At 36.9% G+C, this 20,472-nt stretch overlaps 1 protein-coding gene across 1 annotated transcript in view; it reads left to right on the forward strand.

Annotated features, from left to right (window-relative positions):
- LOC104472474 (bifunctional heparan sulfate N-deacetylase/N-sulfotransferase 3-like) overlaps positions 1–20,472 on the forward strand; it is a 39,478-nt gene that overhangs the window by 3,658 nt on the left and 15,348 nt on the right. The window contains exons 4-6 of the mRNA XM_010088169.1: positions 631–785; positions 4,397–4,582; positions 7,509–7,637. Of these exons, the coding sequence (XP_010086471.1) occupies positions 631–785; positions 4,397–4,582; positions 7,509–7,637 (470 nt within the window). The remainder of the gene's footprint in view (positions 1–630; positions 786–4,396; positions 4,583–7,508; positions 7,638–20,472) is intronic.

Consider the following 20,472-nt stretch of genomic DNA (forward strand, 5'->3'; position numbering starts at 1 on the left):
TGATATGTTTTCTTCTCCCTGATCTGGCTATCGTGTGACCTTTAGGTATTCCTGTCACTTTGACAGTGTGTGAACATCACACAGGGCCCCATGGACTCACACGGAGTCCTAAAAGCTAATGATCCTGCAGGGATCATTATAATGATTTTGCAGGAAGCAAAAATAATTGTATTATGCATAATATTTTGAAAAGGCTGCTGGAAAAAATACTTCAACGTATCATAGGTAACGAAAGGAAAAGAAGTTTGAGGAGAGAATTTAATTTGGACAAGGAATATACAAAAAGTTGTCAACATTATTAGTTAAGCTTTTTACTAAGTGGTCTTGTATGCAATTTCTTGACTCTGTCCCTTAGCTACTGATGTTACTGATGTAGCACATGCATGTGAAAGCAACATTGTACCATGCATTGAAGATGCTGTGAAAATGGGGCTCTTGATCTTTTACTTGGCTATAATTACTTACAGAAAAGGAATTTGTACTTCGAAACGTTTCAAATCCTCAGTTCTTTGAATGGTCACGTTTTATTATGCTAATTTCTCTCTTATATTTTCAAGCATTTGTAAGAATATAATAAAAGTGGAGACTTCCGTTTGTTTTTGTTTTGTTTTTTTTTTTTTGTTTTTGCAGGCACTGAGGAGGAAGATGAAGGTGATGACCTGCTGTTGAGGTCTGTAGATGAGTTTTGGTGGTTTCCCCATATGTGGAGTCACATGCAGCCTCATCTCTTCCACAATGAGTCGTCACTAGTGGAGCAGATGATTCTCAACAAAAAGTTTGCCTTAGTGAGTTGTATTTTTTTCCATTTTATGTTGAATTTAAGTATTCAGAAACCATTATTCCTATTTTGTTAGAAAACCAGTCCTTGAAGAATTTGTTTTAATCTCAATGAATTGAAAAAAAAAAAAAAAAAGAAAGTTTTGATAAAATTATTTTTGCAATCACTGAATTTTGTGCTATGAAAATTCTGTTTCTCTACAGTTTGGATTTCCTTCCCAATGAAAGGTTGTTTTTTGTATTACTTTATAAAAAAATTTGAATGGAAAAATTCTTTCAGAATGAAGAATTAATGTGTTCCCATCTTGGAAAGTCAATATAGATTAAAATTTCTTCTATTTCAATATTAACCTAAATAAAATTTTGTCCAAATAACCCATTGTTTAGATTAGAAAAAAAGCCAGTTTTCTGAGTGAATAAATACTCCATCAAAACATGTCAAATAACTTTATGAAAACACCGAGGGTTAGAGTTAATGAAGTGTGCCACAGTTTCACAGATGCTTTTCTGTGGTGATACCTCCTAGCATCTTATATATTCCCTTTGAATCCGCTTTATAAAACATTGTTTTGGAAAGCATTGCCTTTACTAATTCTTTATTCACAGCAAAGCTCTGAAAAAAATGTTTCAGTGAGAACATAAGAAAAAATAAAACTAAATCTTTAGGTATGAGGATACTAGAGAAACAGGCTTACCTTTTCTCTGCAGTTAATGTAATACAATAAAACCAAACCAAACTGCCATACATAGTATGTATGTGTCTGGAGAAATTATACAATGTAAAGACCTTTTAAAGAAGAGTTATATCAGAATATTTCGGCAAACATAATTGTTTGCTGAAATACATCTGCTCTTCCAACAGCCTAGTTGTACCTCTCCCTTTTCAAAATAAACTGGTTGCTCTTTAGCTGGTTGGTAATGTCTTTGTTCCTTGAAAGAGCAGGGGGATTTGAAACGTAAGAACAGAAAACAGTGTGCTTATGGTCATGTGTCAGTGAGTGCAGGAGGAAGGTAAAAAAAGGCCTAGAATATCAAGGAATTAAAATTTGTACTTGAAAACTTTGCTTTTATGTAAGGTATATGCTTGCTTTCTACCAAAGATTTTACCAAGTTTACAGTAAACTGCAGTACTGAGTACAGGCCAGCTCAATTTTACTGTTTCCTTTAAAGAAAACATTTCAGTGGAAGTTAAAACCATGAAAATTTAAAAACCCTGTGTCCAAACTTCCCTTTTTTCTGTAATTCTGTGTACTGTTGCGAGTTCCACTGGAAATTAAATCAGTTCTTGTGGTTCTGATGTGATGCAAAAAGGCCTAAGAAATCCTCTGGGATTATTCTACAGTATGTAACCATTAAAGTATATTATCAGAATAATTAATATTCAACGGTGTTTTAGGTACCTTCACCCGAAATTCTATTTCCTTGGCTACTCAATGCTCTTAATACTTATAGATACTTTATGGTAAACATATACATAGCTTCAGACATGAAGCTACTCATTATGATTCATTTGCTTAAAGCAGTTAGATTAGTAACAAAGATAAGCATCCAGCTTTTTTGAAAGAGGCTGAAATTGCTGGTGCTTTACATATTATCAAACTGAATGTGTATATTGTGTGTGAAATGCTCAACTTGGGAATTACAGTCACTAAGAAATAATGGAGACACTAATATATTGAAGATGATAGGCTCATAATTATAATTAAAGATTTTAATTACATATTTATCACTGCATGTTGTAAAACTTGAGGGAAAAACCCTTAAAGTTGAGACATTTGTTTATAGATGAAAGGAGGTTAAATGGCACGTTAGAGAATGCAATTTCTTACATGTTCTGTAAAGATTTTTCTTTCTGATGTTTATGCCTGCCTAAGTGAAGTAGAAAAGATAAAAGGAACAAGAATTGAAATATCTGTGATGGAATTTAAAGTGTAAAGCCATGTAACTGATGGCGTAAGCATTCTGTATCTCCCCATGCAGTCAAACCAATAGGCCAGATCTTACTCATTACTGCTTTGGCAGATGACATGTAGTGCGCCCCAGCTGTAAGCCAGCAGATGACGTGCTCTCAGGGTGCAGCGTGGTCGCTGATGAGGTGTTTGGATCTTACCCAGGAGCACTACGGCCATGCAAGAATTACAAAAGCTGCACCAGCCTCACTGTGATAAAATCTTACTCCCCCGTATGGGTGCCATAAATTACTAAAGGGAAATAATAATTTCACCAGTGTCTTAAATATTGAAAAATCAGGGTTCTCAACTGTGATTAAACCATACCTGTCTGTTACACATGCCTTTACGCTAAGTTCCCTTTAATCAGGAAAAAAATAGCTTTCTTCGCTTGCAGGCTTCCCACCTTTAAAGTCTCATTTCTTGTGTTTTTCCAGAGCAGAAGCAAATGCTGCTTTTTGTGAGTTCACTTTGTTTTGAGCTGTTAGTAAAGTCGTCATATTGAAATTATAACACGTGTCTGATACTGAATCCTGACTATTTAAGCTTTTTAAGTCCAGTACATTAGCTTTCCTGCAGTAGTCGAGTCCTCCACGAGAAAAGATGAAGAAAGATTATTCTACTAAGTTCGTGCACTCATTTTTCTTTGAGATAGGACTTAACAGATTTTTTCATATTCGTTAGTATACTAGTTTATTCAAAGGAGGAGACCCAAGTATCGACCAACTCGTACCTTTGCACACAGGGTGATTAGAGAATGTGGTGAAGATGACCATAAGAATACAAGCAATATAAAAAAACCTCTTAAACAGAATGTAAAAGTTGTGCAAAGGCGGTTTTCCTAAATCGTTGTAACACAATGACATCTTATGGACAGTGTATTCTGCTAATCAGATCATCACAGAAATGTCTGCTGTGAGAAAAGGTGTCAAAATTCATTAGAGCATGTTGTAAACCAGAAACTGGAAAGAAAAGGTATTGAATGTCAAGAGAAGGTAATACCAGCAAGGTCAAGTGTGTAAACAAGATAAATGACAGGAGTGTGCAAAAGTAAAAGATGTATTACAAAAGGGGTATCTGCCTATTATCCTCAGAATTTTACAAGCGGTTGTCTTTTCTCCTTTTTTTAAAAACACACTAAAATGGTTAAGCAGGTTTTTTTTAATATGGTTTTATGCATTGAGTGGACTAGAGGGAAGTGCAGTGACTTTCTGTGAAATTCAGCTAACAATCCAAGTAATTACATAGGGACATGTAGTGGAAATCACATTTTTGTTATTGTTAACTGCCAAATGCTATCTGTTGTGCTGAATATGTGCCAGTAATTTTCTCTCTGAATTCTTAGTTTGTGAGCAAATTCCTTGCAAGAACTTGAAAGAGTGCAGCTTTCTGTTTAATGTACTGATTGAAGAAATGAATGTAAAATACATCTATATCGCTCTTCCCTATATACTCATAAAATACTTATTAAAAGGCTTTTGTATTAAAAATTCACATTTGATTTTCACCCTGCTGCCTTCCATCTTCCTTATATATCAGTATAATTTGATATCACCATTATTTGTATTTCAGACCTCTTCTTGATCGCTCACAAACAAAGGATTTGCGAAATGCCAAAATATCAAGTTTCTTAAATTTTTGAAAGCAGTCGTTTTTCTGTTACGTTTTAGGAACATGGTATTCCAACTGATTTCGGCTATGCAGTGGCTCCACACCATTCTGGAGTCTATCCAGTGCATGTTCAGCTTTATGATGCCTGGAAAAAGGTCTGGAATATCAGAGTTACCAGCACAGAAGAATACCCACATTTGAAGCCTGCGAGGTATAGACGAGGCTTCATCCACAAAAATATCATGGTGAGTGGTATTTATGATGTTCATATTGCAACCACTCTACCATTTTATGAACAATTTATTTTTAAGTGGAAAAGTGTAGTATCCTGAAAGTTCACATTGTGAGGAGCACATATTGCTGTGCATAAATAGCAAGATGTATTTGACAGTATCTTGTTAATTAAAATCAGTCTGTTGCTGATGATGTTGCAGCTGATGAAGGTGGCCTCCAGGCACCCCGCTGTTCACAGTTAGAGGTTGTTAACTGTTCTACTCCTACTGTTAATACTGGTTCAGGGATCTCAAGGAAAAAAGTCAATTTTGTATCTTTTAACAGAATACTATGGGTTAGATTTTTTTAGCAGGTTTTAAATTTGCATGGTATCGTTAACTGCAAAAGAGTTTTGCCAGTTTATGCCATCTGAGAATCTGGATCTTGGTGCGTGAATATTTTTTCTTCCATTTGAACAGTTCACAGTTGCCCTCATTTTGCTTCTTGCCATACAGAAATGGGAACTGTGCTTTGCATTGTGGCTTAACCCCACAACTAGGCTTTGAGTGATCAGTTTGGATGCAGGGCAGACACTCAGAAGAAGGCTGAAGGGAGGGAAGACGCGCACACACCGTGCCCCCCTCCAGGCTGTGAAACTGCTCTGTCGAGGCAGCCACAAGTCAAATCACACAAGTTTTTGGTAGTTCGGAATTCACAGCATTGTTCGCTGACAATGGTATTTGCCAAAAGGGGTTGTACACGACCAACACGGAAGGTGTTGTGCCATCTGGTCACTGGGGTGTAGGCTATTTCTGATTCACATATTGTCATGATTATCTGAGAAGTGTTTCAAAATTACTTTCTAAAATACTTGATGGTGGGTTAATAAGTAACTTTCTTTTGGAGCATGTAGGAGAGCAGTGAATGGGAAAGATCGTACTGTGTGTACAGTGTTATGCCTCTGGCTGCAATAAGCAGTTTTGGAGGGTCAAGTGCCTTAGTGCAAGACTGCCACTTAGTTTATAACATAATTCTGGTATTGTCCTCGAGTTACCATGGATACCACTTTTCCTAGCAAAATAATAATATTTTAAAGTTTTGATCTATTTTTGGATGAAGCAAACAAAAATGATCTCCAGACATCCAGGAAAAAAATTGACACCATGCAGATTTGAGATACAGTTTGTTCTCCTCAAAGCAATAACTGCATGTAAAATAATGGGTTTGTGGATATGCTCAGGGGGCGTGAAGCATTTGAGGAAGATTGATTGACTCTCAGAATCTCCAAAGAATCTCTTTCATAAATTTTTGTAGAAACATGTCATTTGAAGACACATAATGAGATTTAACACAAGGACACTGGGGCCAGAAATCTATTTCCAAGAACAGTCGTATAAAACCACCTGTTTTGGGAGTCTCAAGCTTTCAGTTCTCCAGGGCAAATGCGTTAATATTTTACATCTGCAAGCCTATAGTGATGAATACATGCGGTAATAAAATCGTCATGTAAGATTGGCCAGAACATTTCCCATCCAATACAGCTTCATTCCCTGCCTCTGTGAAGCATTGTTCTCATATTTCATCGGTGAGATCCAAAGGTTTTTAAAAAGTATATGCAAGTTAATAGCTAACATACAAATTCCATACATTTTCTGACAATACAGAATTTACGATCTGTGGTCACAGTATTCTGTACATTACAAAAAGATGTTGAGAAATGAAACTACAAGAAACAAAGCCACAGTCTATGTCAAGTAAGGGGTTTGTACGTTTTGAAAGTTCAATCTCTTATATAAGAAGTCTTCTAAATTGGAGTAAAATGTTTAAGAACAATCCCAGTTTAAGAATTATATATGAGCATCAATATTCAGCTGTTGGTTTTCCATAAAAAATAGACATAATTTAAATACTCTCCAGTGATTTATTTTCTGAAGTTGACAGAAAATATTTTGAAGTTTTACTGGAAAACCGAACTGCATTTTTTAGTTCTTCCTATTCAAAATATATGTTCTTTGCATGTTTTTAAAAATACATCCTTTTGTTTATGCTACTTCTTATTGCAGCTGGTGTTACAAAACTAGCACATTTGAATGAGAAGCAAGTCTTTCTTATGTGAGCATTATTGGCAAAATTCATCACATATCAGTGTAGAATTATTATTGGTGGTGATGCCAAAGCCAAAAAAAAAAAAAAAAAGAGTTTCAAATTCCAGTTTAAATTTACAACAAAGCCATCTTTCCAATAAAAAGTGGAACTGAATAATACAATATAGATTGATAATATTTCAGATTATGTATCAAATTCTTTTAAAATTTTAGAAATTCTTCTCTAAAGTAACAAGTGATAGGACAAGAGGAAATGTCCTCTAGTTGCGCCAGGGGAGGTTTAGGCTGTATATTAGAAAAAATTTCTTCACTGAAAGAGTGATCAGGCATTGGAACAGGCTGCCCAGATGTGTAGATGTGGTGCTTAGGGACATGGTTTAGTGAGTTAGGTGGTGTGGGTTGACGGTTGGACTTGATGATCCTTGAGGTCTTTTCCAGCCTTAATGATTCTGTGATTCTAAATCTTTGATGACCAGACTTCAAATACATGGTGTTAGGATCAGGTGTTAAGGACAAAATTAGTTTGAGGAGGTTGCTGAATTGTAACTTACTGATTGCAATCGCTATCCAGTTTCAAACAGAATATGATGAATTTTTGGACATTATGATTTCACTAATAAGAAAAATATTGTTTCTTTCAGTAAGCCCTGTTCATTGATCTGACAGTGTATTAATTCAACTAGATTGTTATTGACTTTTGGCAAAGTTGTGATGCCAAATCTATCCAGCAGTTATCACAAAGCAGCAATATCAGTTATGTGTTACTTCTCTGGCATTTAGTATCTCATTAAAAGTATAAACATCTTTGTTTTGTGAATTTATCTTGAAATTTATTTTTTTTTAATAAATCCAGGTGCTTCCTAGGCAAACTTGTGGCTTATTCACCCACACAATTTTCTATAAAGAGTATCCTGGAGGCCCGAAGGAACTAGACAAAAGTATCCAAGGAGGAGAGTTGTTCTTCACAGTGGTTCTCAATCCAGTAAGTACAGTGTAATGTTGAAATGTTTTTTAAAAAATCGGTTAAAGGAGAAGTTACTGAATGCTTCAAGGATAATCAACTGCGTCTCCGTCTCCCAAATAGTAATGATTAGTCACAATGAGCTCCTCTGCTTTTTCAGTTAATTAATAAGATACAATATTACATGTGTTCTGTTAGTTGTACAAAGATAATGTCTATTTTTTTGACAACTGTTTTGTTAGTAATGCAGTAGTAGCAACCTTTCTTGGTTTTACTTCTGCACAAAATAAGAACCCTGAGATTTAATTTTTAAAAGAATTAAAGCGTTAAGAACTGGTATTACTGTGAGATGAGTACCTCAGATGAAGTCCATTATCCTCCTCTGCCAAATTTATGTTGGGAACGCTCATTGATTTGAGAAAGTTCCAGGCAAGGAGTGCTTGCACTTAAATCTGTTTTGAGCATTTTCAGTTGCTGATTCATAAAAGCTTCAAAGAAAAGTTAGTGAACCGCATATTTAATATGTCTGCTTAACCTTTCATATATCTTTAATGGAAGAATAAACAACAAACAAGGCTATGAAACTACAGAATACTGAGACGAGTCCAGTATTGTACTTCAAAATGGCATGGGATTAGGTTAGTTGCATTGCAACTGACTTTTAGACAAGCTTTTAGGTGAGTGTTTCATCCGAAGCCCAAATGGAACATATAATCTACCTGTTTTATACAAACATAATCACTAGGACTCATTTTTTTCAGAACACCAAAGGGAGCAAAACATATTTCCACTCAAATCCTTTGGAATAATAGCCTAAATATTTTTGTGCCCTTCTTTAATCTTCCGTAATTTAATGGAAGTCCAAAGGAAAAAAAACTTCTGTCAGCTACTTCAGCAATTTATATGCAGGTCTATTTTTCAAGACTCAAATTCTTTCAGGCTATAGTTTTGCTTCTTTGAGATAAGTTACTGTGTTTTGTTCTCCTTTTTCATGTTCGCATAGGAATTAGGACACAAAAACTTCACTTCCTCAGCACACATGTGGTCTCCCTGCTAGAGGATGGCAGTAGTCCCAGTCCTAACTTTCGTAATTGTGTCATGTCAGGCACAGCATGTTAACAGAGGTGAGACATGGAACATTCATTGGATGGAGGATATTGGTACCATAGTAATGCCCTGGCAGTGTATGGATTTTAACTAAGAGTTACAAGTTTAACAAATGAGACTTAGAGGAAGACATACAGAAACAACATTATGAGTCAGGACAAACTGTATTTCATATTGAAACACAGCCACAACTTAGCCAAAAACTGGTTTACCATCTTCCAACAGTAGGGCTACAGCAAAATTTAATATGGTTGCTCGGGGCATAAGCCTTTCGTATTAAAAGAATGAAAGGAATGGAGGGGAAGACAAGCAGCGAAACAATCATGGTTATTGCTGTTAATCTTAGAAGTTTAATCATGCTTGCCTAACATCCTTGAATGTGAGTACAGTAATGTCTTTTTATGTGTTACTATGAAATCTTTGATCTATGCATTGCAATGTAGACTGTATGATCACCTAGTTCTGAAAAATATACCTCCAACACAATACAGGCTAAAAGAACAGAAGTTAAACATACTATTTTCTAAGTACAACTGTAAATTAATATCTGGCCAAATTTGCCCAAGACAAATTGTTGCAATCCTTTTAGGGAGTACCTTTGAAAAGATGATGCATCTGGTTTTAAATACCTGCTTATAGACAGTTTCTAAATTTGTAAGCATTAGCCTGGTATGTAATCAATTTAAAGATTAGGGTTTGCATCTTTTTGGCTTTTAAGTATTACATGTATTTATATCATAATTTGCAAGTCAGAGTTGGGCAAAGATTAGGCATTAAAATCAAAACTAAGTAGCTTTAGAAATTTGTCTGATTATAAAATGGTATTTTGGATTTTGTAAGGTTTCCTGTGTTTTCATTAAAATTGCTGGGATTCCTTAACGTGAAACACCTGGCCTTTCAGAGGGGGAAAAAAATCCATTATGAGACAAGTTCTAAACATTATTTTTCACTGATGCAAAACTACAAAGAAGAAATGTTACCTAGGAATCATTACAATGTCAGCTAAATAATATTCTCAACGAGTCCATAAATATTTAGTTTTCAAAAATGGAAAATGTGGGTGTAGATTAATTGTAAATCTTAACAAAGGCCTTCTTTACATTTCCTGGTTTAATTTGGATCGCTGATCTTAAGTGAATATAGTTTCTGAGGTGTAAGTTATTAGACTGAGGCTTTAGAAACTGAGTACCATACACTGAAATAAATGCCCCTAAGAATAAAGTCCTAGATTTCTTTGCAGTTTGGCTGTGTGATGGTAGCTATTCACAAGAGATGCTCTGCTTCCTTGTAGTATGCTAGATCAGCCACCATCTGCAGAACAAACCACAAAAAACCACAGGACCATATGTGCATCACTCAGCTTTTGACATGAGAACCAGCATTGTTGCCCTGTTCCCAGGGCATTGTACAATCAGGGTCCTGCAGGTACAAAAAGCATCAGTCCACACAGGAAATCCTGCTCTATAAACAATCTGCTAGTTATATTTTATATGGGAACTGAGAGTTAGTTGCTGGAGTAGCTAATCTTGTGGTTGGCAAGCTGTGTTTATTTGGTGTGCATTTGTATCCCCACTCTGCTGGTACAATTGCGATCTGATGGTGGCTGTAAAGTGATCTTGACAGCTATGCCCATTGTGTTCATAAGACATCTAGGATGCTGACATGCCACCAAGCTGAAAAAGAGCTTAAGTATTATAACATGCTATCTACTTTTCCCATAATATTTTGTACGTCTGTCTTCTGTTAAAGATCTTGCTAACTTCAGTGGCCCTTAGGCAAGATTGTACTATATCAGGATCTTGCACAAAATGTTTTAAAAAATAAAGGGGCAAAAAAAAAAAGCCTTCAGTGGCCTTGTGTTATTAGTATACTGGCACTATTTTCCACACAGTATCTGTTGGATAATTGGCTTAGAGGGAGGCTGTGTGACTTGCACTAATTTAGCCAGGGAATTCTGTAGCAAAGCCACAAGGAAAACATGGATCCTTGAAGTCTTTAGTGATAAGTATCTTATCCAATCAGACAGCTCTCTGTCTTTGTTTTGTTCAATCTCATTGTTACTTTTTTCCTAGAATTACTTTTTCTTCTGCATTTTTGTTTTTTGAGTAGCAATGGTTTCAGAGAAGAGCACAAGGATGTTTTTCTTCTTATTCCCACTGCTTAGTTAACTCTTCCTTATAGAAAAGAATGTGAATGCCAGTGGGAACAGCTGGCAGCAAAGAGGTATAACCTATTACTAGGTGGTATCAGTACCACATTAGGAGAATCCCGGTGAGATATGATCCTATCAATTAAAAGAAGACTGAATTAACCATATTTGCATTTTAACTTCCTTTTAAAATGTTTAAGGGTCAGGCTCTGCTATGCTTACCTGCATATGCCAGAGTAAATAAAGCTTACTTTATTTAATATGGCATCCCTTTATAAACAAAATATTCTTTTTTCAGTTTATTTATTTAGCATTAATTTCACCAGAAACATTTCAAGATAAATCCCAAATTATTTTTTTCTATATTTAAATCAATGAAAAATCTGTACTGACTTTAAAACATTTTAGGGAGTATTCTTCCTGATAAATTTGTTAGAATCTTCAGTGACTCCAGATTCATCTGTCTCTGTCTGCAATATTTAGTAAAGTTCTTGGATTAATAAAACAAATTTCTGTTAAACATCTCTTAGAATGAAATCGTACCAGTCTCCTAAATAAGTCTTGTAAATGATGAAGCAAGCGAGCAAATAGATTTTGAACTATATATAATGATGAGGTAGATATAGACATGACCACCAACTATACCATTTCTTATTGGGTTTGCTGATAAATCTCTGTCAACACTGAGAAGACACTATCAGCACTTCTGAACCACTCTGAAAATAATTAAACCTAAGAACCAGACCGAACTAGACATAGCTGAACTGAACAGGCCTTTACAAAACTATTTGAATATTTCTTTCTGTCTGCCACTGTATATTTTACTCATCTGCATCTGGGAACATCCATACATATTGCTTCTTTATGAAAATAGGTCTGTACCAGTTAGTTACCTGTCTGTGCCATAGCCGTTGTTTCTGTAGGTAGTTGATGTGGAACATGTACAATAAAATAAGTCAAGTAAGAACTGAGACAGAACACTTCAGGGAGCACTGATACAATAAAGTTTTCAGAGACCTAAGTTACAAATGAGCTTCTTTTATTTTCCACCTGTGTTGCAATGGATTTTAGTGCCAACGCTTGATTAACTGAGAACATAATTTTTAAAGCAACTAAGGCTATCTATTGCAAAATTAGTTGTTTGATATAGAACAGTACTGTTCAATCATCAGCAGGATAAATCTTGAGTAATGCCTTGGTGAGTAGCCGTACTTGTTACGGTAATACATAAACATAAAGGCTGTACACCCTTCATCTTTCCAAAATTGTGACTGGAACAGGATTCTGCTAAGGACAGTGCTGTATATTGCAACGTTTTCTCTAATGATGTACATGTTCTCCCATGAGAGCAGCTATTAGAGATGAGCTATTAGGGCAGCTATTGTCAGAGGAGCCCTTGAAATTCACTCACCTGTCCCATGGGGCTGATGGAGGCTGCAGAGTAAGAGGCAAACATGTTGAACAGCTCTTGTTCTCCTTGAGGCTGCATGACCAGCAACCTAAGCTGATGCAAATGGTGTGTTAGCTTACTCTGTGCTACACAGACAACAGGAAAATGAGTTCACTGTTGTGTGAAATAACTTGTGCATAGTTAAGCCAATTTTAAAAGGCATTATTGCAAACAGTGTGTTATATCCCAGTGACAGAAAGAGAAAGGTTCCTATCTGAGTTTGTATATTTGGATTCCATGGAACGTACACACGTCAGTAATCTTAACATGTGGATCTACACATTTTGCACTGCAAAGTCAGTGGCATTTTTCCCATTTCCTTCCCATTGTCGTTCCTTTTAGTGGGATAATACATAGCTATGTCCATGTTCTTTATTCTTTAAGGTATTGACACACTGTGGAAGGAATAGGTTGGGAAATAATGCAGTGTTGTATAAGGAAGTTTGGAAATCCATGGTACAAGCTCATCCAGAACACTCTGCAGACTGAATCTGATGGGCTAAACTGGAAGCAGTTGACTGAAAAGGACTACAAAGGACTGAGAAAGACTCCAATTCAAAGAGAAAGCAAAATTATCAATGTTTATTATATTTGAAAAGAGATGAAAAACAGAAGCAACTATGAAATTGCATGAACAACCTAGACAATGAACTGCTGTTATCTGTCTTGAAACAGAAAACCAGAGGATAGCCAGTTAAATGAGGATGAGAATTTTAATGAGAATTGTATCGGGATCTTGCTCCAAGATACTGTTTTTGACACCAAGAACTTACCAAGATTTGAAATACAGAATTAAATTTGGTTGGATATTCATGTCTGTAGTAGCTGGTAAGACATGGATTCCATATGAACTTCCATGCTTTATGTAACCCTTGAAAGCAGGGAAGACTTTTATAGAGGATGGTTTTTCACACATTTTCCTCATGCATATCTGATAGCATCTGCTTCTGTAGACATCATGCTGCACTAGATAAACAGGCCAAATGCAGGACAAGCCTACTAGTTTTGTTAGGTTTTTTAATATGGAAAAGCTTATTGTTTTTCATCAAGTGGAGTATATCTCAAATGCTTTCTACTACTTAGTTAGATTTTCTTCCTAGAGTTTGTTCCAATTTCTTAATCTATTTGTTTTAGTTTTCAAATGATGATGTGGAAGGTATATTTTGATTCTAAAATCTAAGTAATCTAGTAAATCCAGACTGCAACTTGATGAGAATCGTAGTCTGAAACAATATTTGTATGCTTCTCCTTTTCTGTTAACATCAGTAAAACTTCATATGTCTCTGTTTAACTTTGTAGAAGGCATGCATTATCCAGTCCTAAAATATCCTTTTAAGTAGGGAAGATACAGATTGGGAGCTTTGCTGTCCTACAAGATGAATGTTTAAGGGAAAACAGCAGTTCATGAAAATCTTCTGTATTTTTTTTGCCCTCAAGAAAAACAAACAGAACAGAATACAGTAATTGCATTACATGTACTTACATGCACTTCCCTTACACAGTACTATGTGTCTATAGACCTAAAGAAAAAGGAAAATGCCCTGTGGAGAGGAATTTGGTGAAAGCTTTCAAATGGTTGACAGCCCAACAATGAAACTCATGTGTAGCCAGCTGTGTGTTCTCCGTACGGTTACAGCAGTACTGATCAAGGGGGAACAGTCTTAATGGTTTAGACCCCATGTCTGATTGATCTTAAAATAATTGTAATCTTTAAATGCATTCAGTTCTAAGTATTATTTTCCTCTGATTTTTACCTCTCCCAAGTTACAGTGAGTAGAGCTGTTATTAAGCTAATTGACTTGCAGCAAGGGAGAAATTATCTCCTTTAGCACTGAAAATGAGAGCATCAGCAGAACCTACTGTATCTTAATGTGACCCTGAACAAAATGACTACTCAGGCTTTGGGACTACGGAGTAGAATATAAAAGCAAAGGCATTCAGGCTCAAATCTTCCCTTTCTGTCTGTCGTGCCTTGTACAACCTCATGTTTAATCGTACTGAGTGTGAGAGGCAGGAAAGACAACAAATGTGTTGAGACGCGCAGTGATGTGCAGGTACCTGGCTGAGCTCTTACATCTTACACTGCGGGCATCCCGCAGCAGCGCTGTCGGGAGCATAACCTGGCCTTTCCAGTGGGCTGGTTCAATTCGGCAGGCTTGCCCGCTTCATGGATGAGTGAGTGAGGCAACAGTTTCATCTCTTCCCTGTCCTCTCATGTCCATTTTAGGAACTTTTGGGAACTCCAACAATAGTTTTGGGAGTTTCCATGAACTGGGGTGGAGGGCAAGTCAGGTTTACCTGGCATTTTGGTTGACTGCAAAATATGAGTCTTCCTTGCCTTCCTATCTGTTCTTCAAAACCACACATAAAGCCAGACAGAGTCTGGTATTTTGTGGATGGAATAGACAAAATACAAAAAAAATCCTAAATTAATAGGCAGCATGGAAAGGCTGGGGAACAGACGGGATTAGCTGTGTAATTAGAGGTGGTTCCTTGTAACAGTGTACAATAAATGCATTTAAATTGTGGGTAATAGGAAAACTTTTCCCTTCTTCAAAATTCTCAAATGGAAAGCCTGTACAAGTGGTTTACAGCTGCTAGTGAAGCAAGTCTTTTGGACAGTGCTACCAGTTGGGAAATGAGTCACAAAGGTAAGAAGAACAGCAAAAAAAGTTTGTGCAACAGCTGAAAATAAACTCAGGTTTCCTGACTGTCAAATTAATAATTCAGAACTAAACCAAATATGCAATTTTGTTTGATCTTCTAAATCTTCTCTGGCTTCATCATATTAATAGGGGAGACACAGCTACGTAAATCAAATTCAGCTCATTGGCTTGCTGTCTTTGCACGTGGACAGGATCCATGGCAGCTGTGAAACCAGCAGGACAGCCTCAGAGCTAAAAGGGGAGTTGCAAGCTGGAGTCTGTGTTTGATGGAAATGAACACGGCTTTTCTGGTAGCATGCAGGTCTAAAAGGAATACCTTTCAACCATTAAAAATATATATATGCAAGCATAGGCTGCAATTTAATTCATTATTCTATCACTTTGTTAGTCTAATGGAGCAAAGCCAGCTGTTACTGAGTCTCTGAATACCTGAAACAAAACTCTTCTGAGTAACATGGAGACAATATCAGAACTGCAAACAGTGTGCACAATGCCAAATTAATTGGAATATGGGCGTTCTGAGAGTTAGAGACACTCTTGTGGCCTGTAAACGTTTGTTCAGTAGCTAAAATATCAGCAATACACTAAATTGGTAATGCGTCTACTTCTAGTGCCTAGCAGAGATCACTTAATTAATTGTCAATCATCATTGAACTCCATTTTAAAGTGTTGTGTTTAACTTTATTGAGCTGGAAGGCCTCAATGCTGCCTTTTAATGTTGTTGCACAGATTGGAGGGTGGCACAGTGCCCGTGACAAAAGTACCTCGATGACTGGTTTCATAGTATGAATTTATTCAGGTTGGATTGCCTGCAGTAGATATACATGGTGAAAAAATGAAAACATGTGGACAGTCCATAAGAAATGGTTATTGCCAATTTTTTCTTATGCCAATTCTTCTAGTTCAGGGTTTAAAATGCCAAAACAATAAGTCCATATAACAACACCAGTGTTACTGCAAGTCTCAGTCCTCCCTCCACATCCCTGATGCTTGCCAAAGAGGGTAGAGCCAACCTCTGAAAAGGGAATCTTCTCTCTGCTCTTGGGATCTGGGCAGCTTAGTGCAGTGGTCTCCAAAGTGGGGTACGTGCACCCCAGGGGGTATGCAGGATGACCCATTTGGATGTGGGAAGAAAATACTGGAACTTCAGTATTAGAAGTACATGGTTTATAAATAAATATACTAACATTGGGTGGTGCACGCCCAAAAATTTTTCACTAATAGGTGTGTGAGATCAAAAAAGTTTGGAGATCACTGGCTTAGTGGACTACTGTTCTACAAGCTTTTTACTGTTCTAGCGGCTTTTGTACTTAATTTGTTTTACTCTGCTGTGGACATTGCCACTTCTTTTCTTTCCTGCATTACTACTGTAACTGAAACCAAATTGAAAAGTCTCCCTGATGCGGTACACCATTAAGGAGGTATAAACAGAAAAGGAGTATGAAGAAGAATAATAGGTGTAAGCGCAGCCTATTCATCTGCAAAGTGTTTGCGTAAAATGGAGTTTGAATCTGAAGCAAGGTACATTTTGCTTATGAGGATATATGGAAGGGAGTGGGACTATTTGCAGGTTGCCCAGCACAAGAATATCCACTCTGCTGTTTTCCATCAGAGCCACTAGTCTTGCTCACCATAAATCATTTCTGTCCCAGTGTAGAAAAGCTTCATAATTCACCGTTCCAGACCTTCACAGGGAGCTTGGTAAGGAGGGGGGAAAAAAAAAAAGAAGAAGAAAAAAGACTTTCTCACTAGTCTTGAATGGTTTGTCTTATCCCTGTCTTTCCAAGAATACAGACCCCTTGACTCTAGGGTGAAGAAGCCAGGAACACAAACGTGGCTCAAACCAGCAGCAGTAAGAGTGGCTTCCCATGCTTGGGAATGAAAGGGTAACATCGTTCCTTTAGTTGGCAGGTGCCTCTGGTTTTGTCAGGAAAACAACAACTGTTTATCAAGACTGTAGTTAGTAGTGTCCTTATTGTATTATTTTAGTAGGTGCAGCATCCTAATAATGTTGTAATAATAGTCCTAATAATTTTGTTCTGATAAATATTTTTTAAAATATCCAGCCTGCTGAAATAGCATCCATCACTAGAAGTTGGGTAACTTGTTGCATTTTTTCATTTTTGTGTGAATTGTTTGTCAAACGTACTGTTTTCCCTGTTCTTGATACATAAGTTGGATCGTGCTGGTTCGTATTTTCCTGATACATGTGATTTAATAGTAGCAACTCAGCCTCTGTCTCAACACTAATTTGTTGACCTAGAAGCAATTGCCTCTAATTGGGAAATGTTGTAGTAAGGAAATATGCAGGACAGAATGAGCATTCAACAAGAAAAAAGCTGTTTTTCCTGAGTGCTTGTACTGATTTCTCTACCTACATCTCTACAGTAGTAGTCAGAATCCCAGATATAATCAAGGCCTGGGAAGGAGGGCAAAACAGCAATGGCCCTCTGCCCTTTCATTCAGGGGAAGAAGTAGTGCAGAAATGCTGAGAAGAAGCTGAAAGGAGTAGATTATACAGCTGCCTACAACGCTCTGTGGGAAAGCAAAGCACCTTTACTACTCTGATCCAAAGATGGGTGGGAGCAAGAAAGGAGCTGCTGCCCAGAGGCCAGATTTAGTCCCAAACCATCATTTTAAAAATTGTCTGCATTCCATTTTAGTCTCCTCATGAAAGGTATTAAATCCTGTGGAGAGTGTGCATTGAAGTGCAACCAAGATGATAGTTTGTTTATGAGGAACAGCTGAAAACAGTGATCCCTCTTGCACTGAGATGCAGAAAATGCTGAGATGCCCTAAAAGAAATGATTGTAAAAGAGAGCTGGGAATAATAAAATCAAATAAGCTCTTTTTAACTGAAAGGGAGGCTAAAATGCTTGTTAAATCCATTCACAGCTGCTTCCCTTTTGAAGAAGAAATAAAGAAATACATGAAGATCTATTTATATTTTACAGCATTTCCCGGAGGTGCAAGATTATTGAACAAATAGTGCTATTTACTAGATCTGAGATGCCCGCAAAGGATTCCTTTTATATTGCCTCATCTGTGGTTTTAAAAGAATATGTCTTTAAAAGCATAGCATGCTAACTATTATCTGGCACAGAAAGAGTTATTGTTCTCATTAGTTAGAACTTGTTTCAGTGTGGAATGATAGAACAGAACACGGCATCATAACTCAATATGGAAGGCAAAAAGTAATTATTATATTTTTGTCTTGGTGTGAAACTACACACCTGCAAATGGAAGGGTAACGACAGGAGTTTCCGTCTTTCTGCACAGATCGGTGTGAAAGCAGGGAGTAGGTGGGGACACACCATCCGTGGCAGCTGGGCCAGTGCCAAGGTGGAAAACCTCAGAACAGCACTTGGATATAATTTTCTCCTTGTGGCTAGGGGAATGTCAGGATCAGTTCATACATCTCTTCCCATGCTCTGGCTGCATAGTTGTTGTCAACAGACCCTCAGGAGTGCCCCTACAGTCGGAGAGAGCACCTGGGGGGTGGCATTGCGGGCTGTAAGCCACCGCTCCTGGGGATTCCTAGCATGCAGAGTGGTCCAGGATCATTCAATATATGGCCACTGCAGCATCACACCACTGTTAGTTATACAGACTGCTGGCTTAGCCTGTAAAGAGCTTTTGTGGCTGAAAGCAAGAGTAAGTAGTTCTCAGGTCAGATGGGCTGGAGGCCCTGGATCAGCAATATTTCATTTTTCTAGGAAGCACAGGATTGTAGTTTGCTAATTTTACACAGGTAATGGTAGTGATTTTATTAGGGATTTGTTTGTATCAACAGGAAGGGGAAAACTTTTGTTCAGATTTTCCTGGAAGGTAGTCTCAGCTGGTCTGTAGTATTTTTGATGCCACATAGGAGTAAAGGAGACCTTTTCTACTATGTAAAGCTGTATATTAGAACATGGTTATACTAAATATGGACTTGTTTACAAGATTTAGTCATTCATGTTTTAAACCAGTATATGATCATCTTTCTTTTTCTAGTAAATAATTAACTGTAAAGTATTTGGCATAAAAAATAACTGTAAGATGGGAATTGAGGTCTCTGATATATTTTCCCCTTCACCGGCACAGTTTCATATGCTGGAAATTATTTATGATGATACATCCGATCGATTTTTCAGATTCCACTCTAACATTCTTAAAATTACAGTGATATTCCCTTCAGGGAAAGAACAAAACATATTTTCCCCGAACTAGCAATCTTTTCAAGTTCTCTTGCTTTTTCTTCCAGTGCAGTGCTGCTGTTGTTGGCAGGTAAAGAGCTGCCAGGAGGTGAACTGACATTATGAATGTCGGAGGTCAACCCATGTGTAGGAAAGAAGACGACTGTCTGGGAAACAAGTTAACCTTTTTTTATGGAAGCACTCTGATTGTATCTTTGTTGAAGAGCCAGGCAGTCCAATGGCTGGTCTGTTTCTGCCTTTGGAACTGAAAGAAAAAAAGGAAACTTGAAAAGGTTATACATTTGGCAAAATGCTTATTGTTGGTTGCCTAAAAGGGAGTTGTTGGTTTTTGTTTTTTTTAAATCTCACTCCTATCTGAAAAGAAAGATTGTATCTTAATGATTTATCAGTATCTTCTAATTTTACTTAAGTCAGACAAACTGAAGCCCTCAGCTTCAGCTGAGGTGGTGTGCACCAGGAGGTGTGCAAATAACATTATTAATAAAACTACTTTTCTGCAATGTATTGTGTTCGTTCACTGCAAGTACTCTGTAGTGTTACAGTTAAACGTTCAAAAATAGGAGTTCAATAGCTTGGAACATTTTATATTAAAGGAAACCAGTGTTTTAAATACTCTGAAAGAAAAGAATACAGCTGTAGGTTCCAATGTTCAATTCTTTTATTTTTCCTTTTTTAAATAGAATACAGCTGTAGATTCCAATTTTCAATTCTTTTATTTTTCCTTTTTTAAATTGAAGGTTGGAATTCCTTTACAAAACTTCAGTTCCTGAACTGATTTCTTAATTACGGTCATGATGAGCCTTTTTCTTTTTAAAGGGGCTTACATCAAGTTTTACTTTAAATAGAAATTGCCAATTCATGGCATTAGCAGATTTATTTATAGAGAGTGTAATGTTTCTAATATTTTAATGGAAATTAGTTTGGAGAGTTTATCTTGGGAGAGTTCTCTTTAAAAAAAAACTTTAAAAAAAATCATTGCTAGAGAGGCAAAAGTTTGCAGATTAATATAAGAAGAGACTGTTTCATCAGTGAAAAATGACTTTGAAAATAGATAATTTTGCAAAACAGGTTTCAGTCTTCAGCCCTTCCTTAGTCCCTGGGAGACCATCCTTGCAGTCTGCGTGTTCCTGCTTCACCCATCAGGACAGTTCACGTGCATCCGAATATGCCCTTCCTGTATGAAACCCTCACAGCACCCATTGCTTCCACTGGGATTGTGAGAGTGCATTTGGACCAAGGGATGTAGTGGGGAGGATTTATCTGAGTAGCAATTTCACAATAAAAT

This window comes from Pterocles gutturalis, unplaced genomic scaffold (assembly GCF_000699245.1).
Source record: "Pterocles gutturalis isolate BGI_N339 unplaced genomic scaffold, ASM69924v1 scaffold492, whole genome shotgun sequence".
NCBI classification, from domain to species: Eukaryota; Metazoa; Chordata; class Aves; order Pterocliformes; family Pteroclidae; genus Pterocles; species Pterocles gutturalis.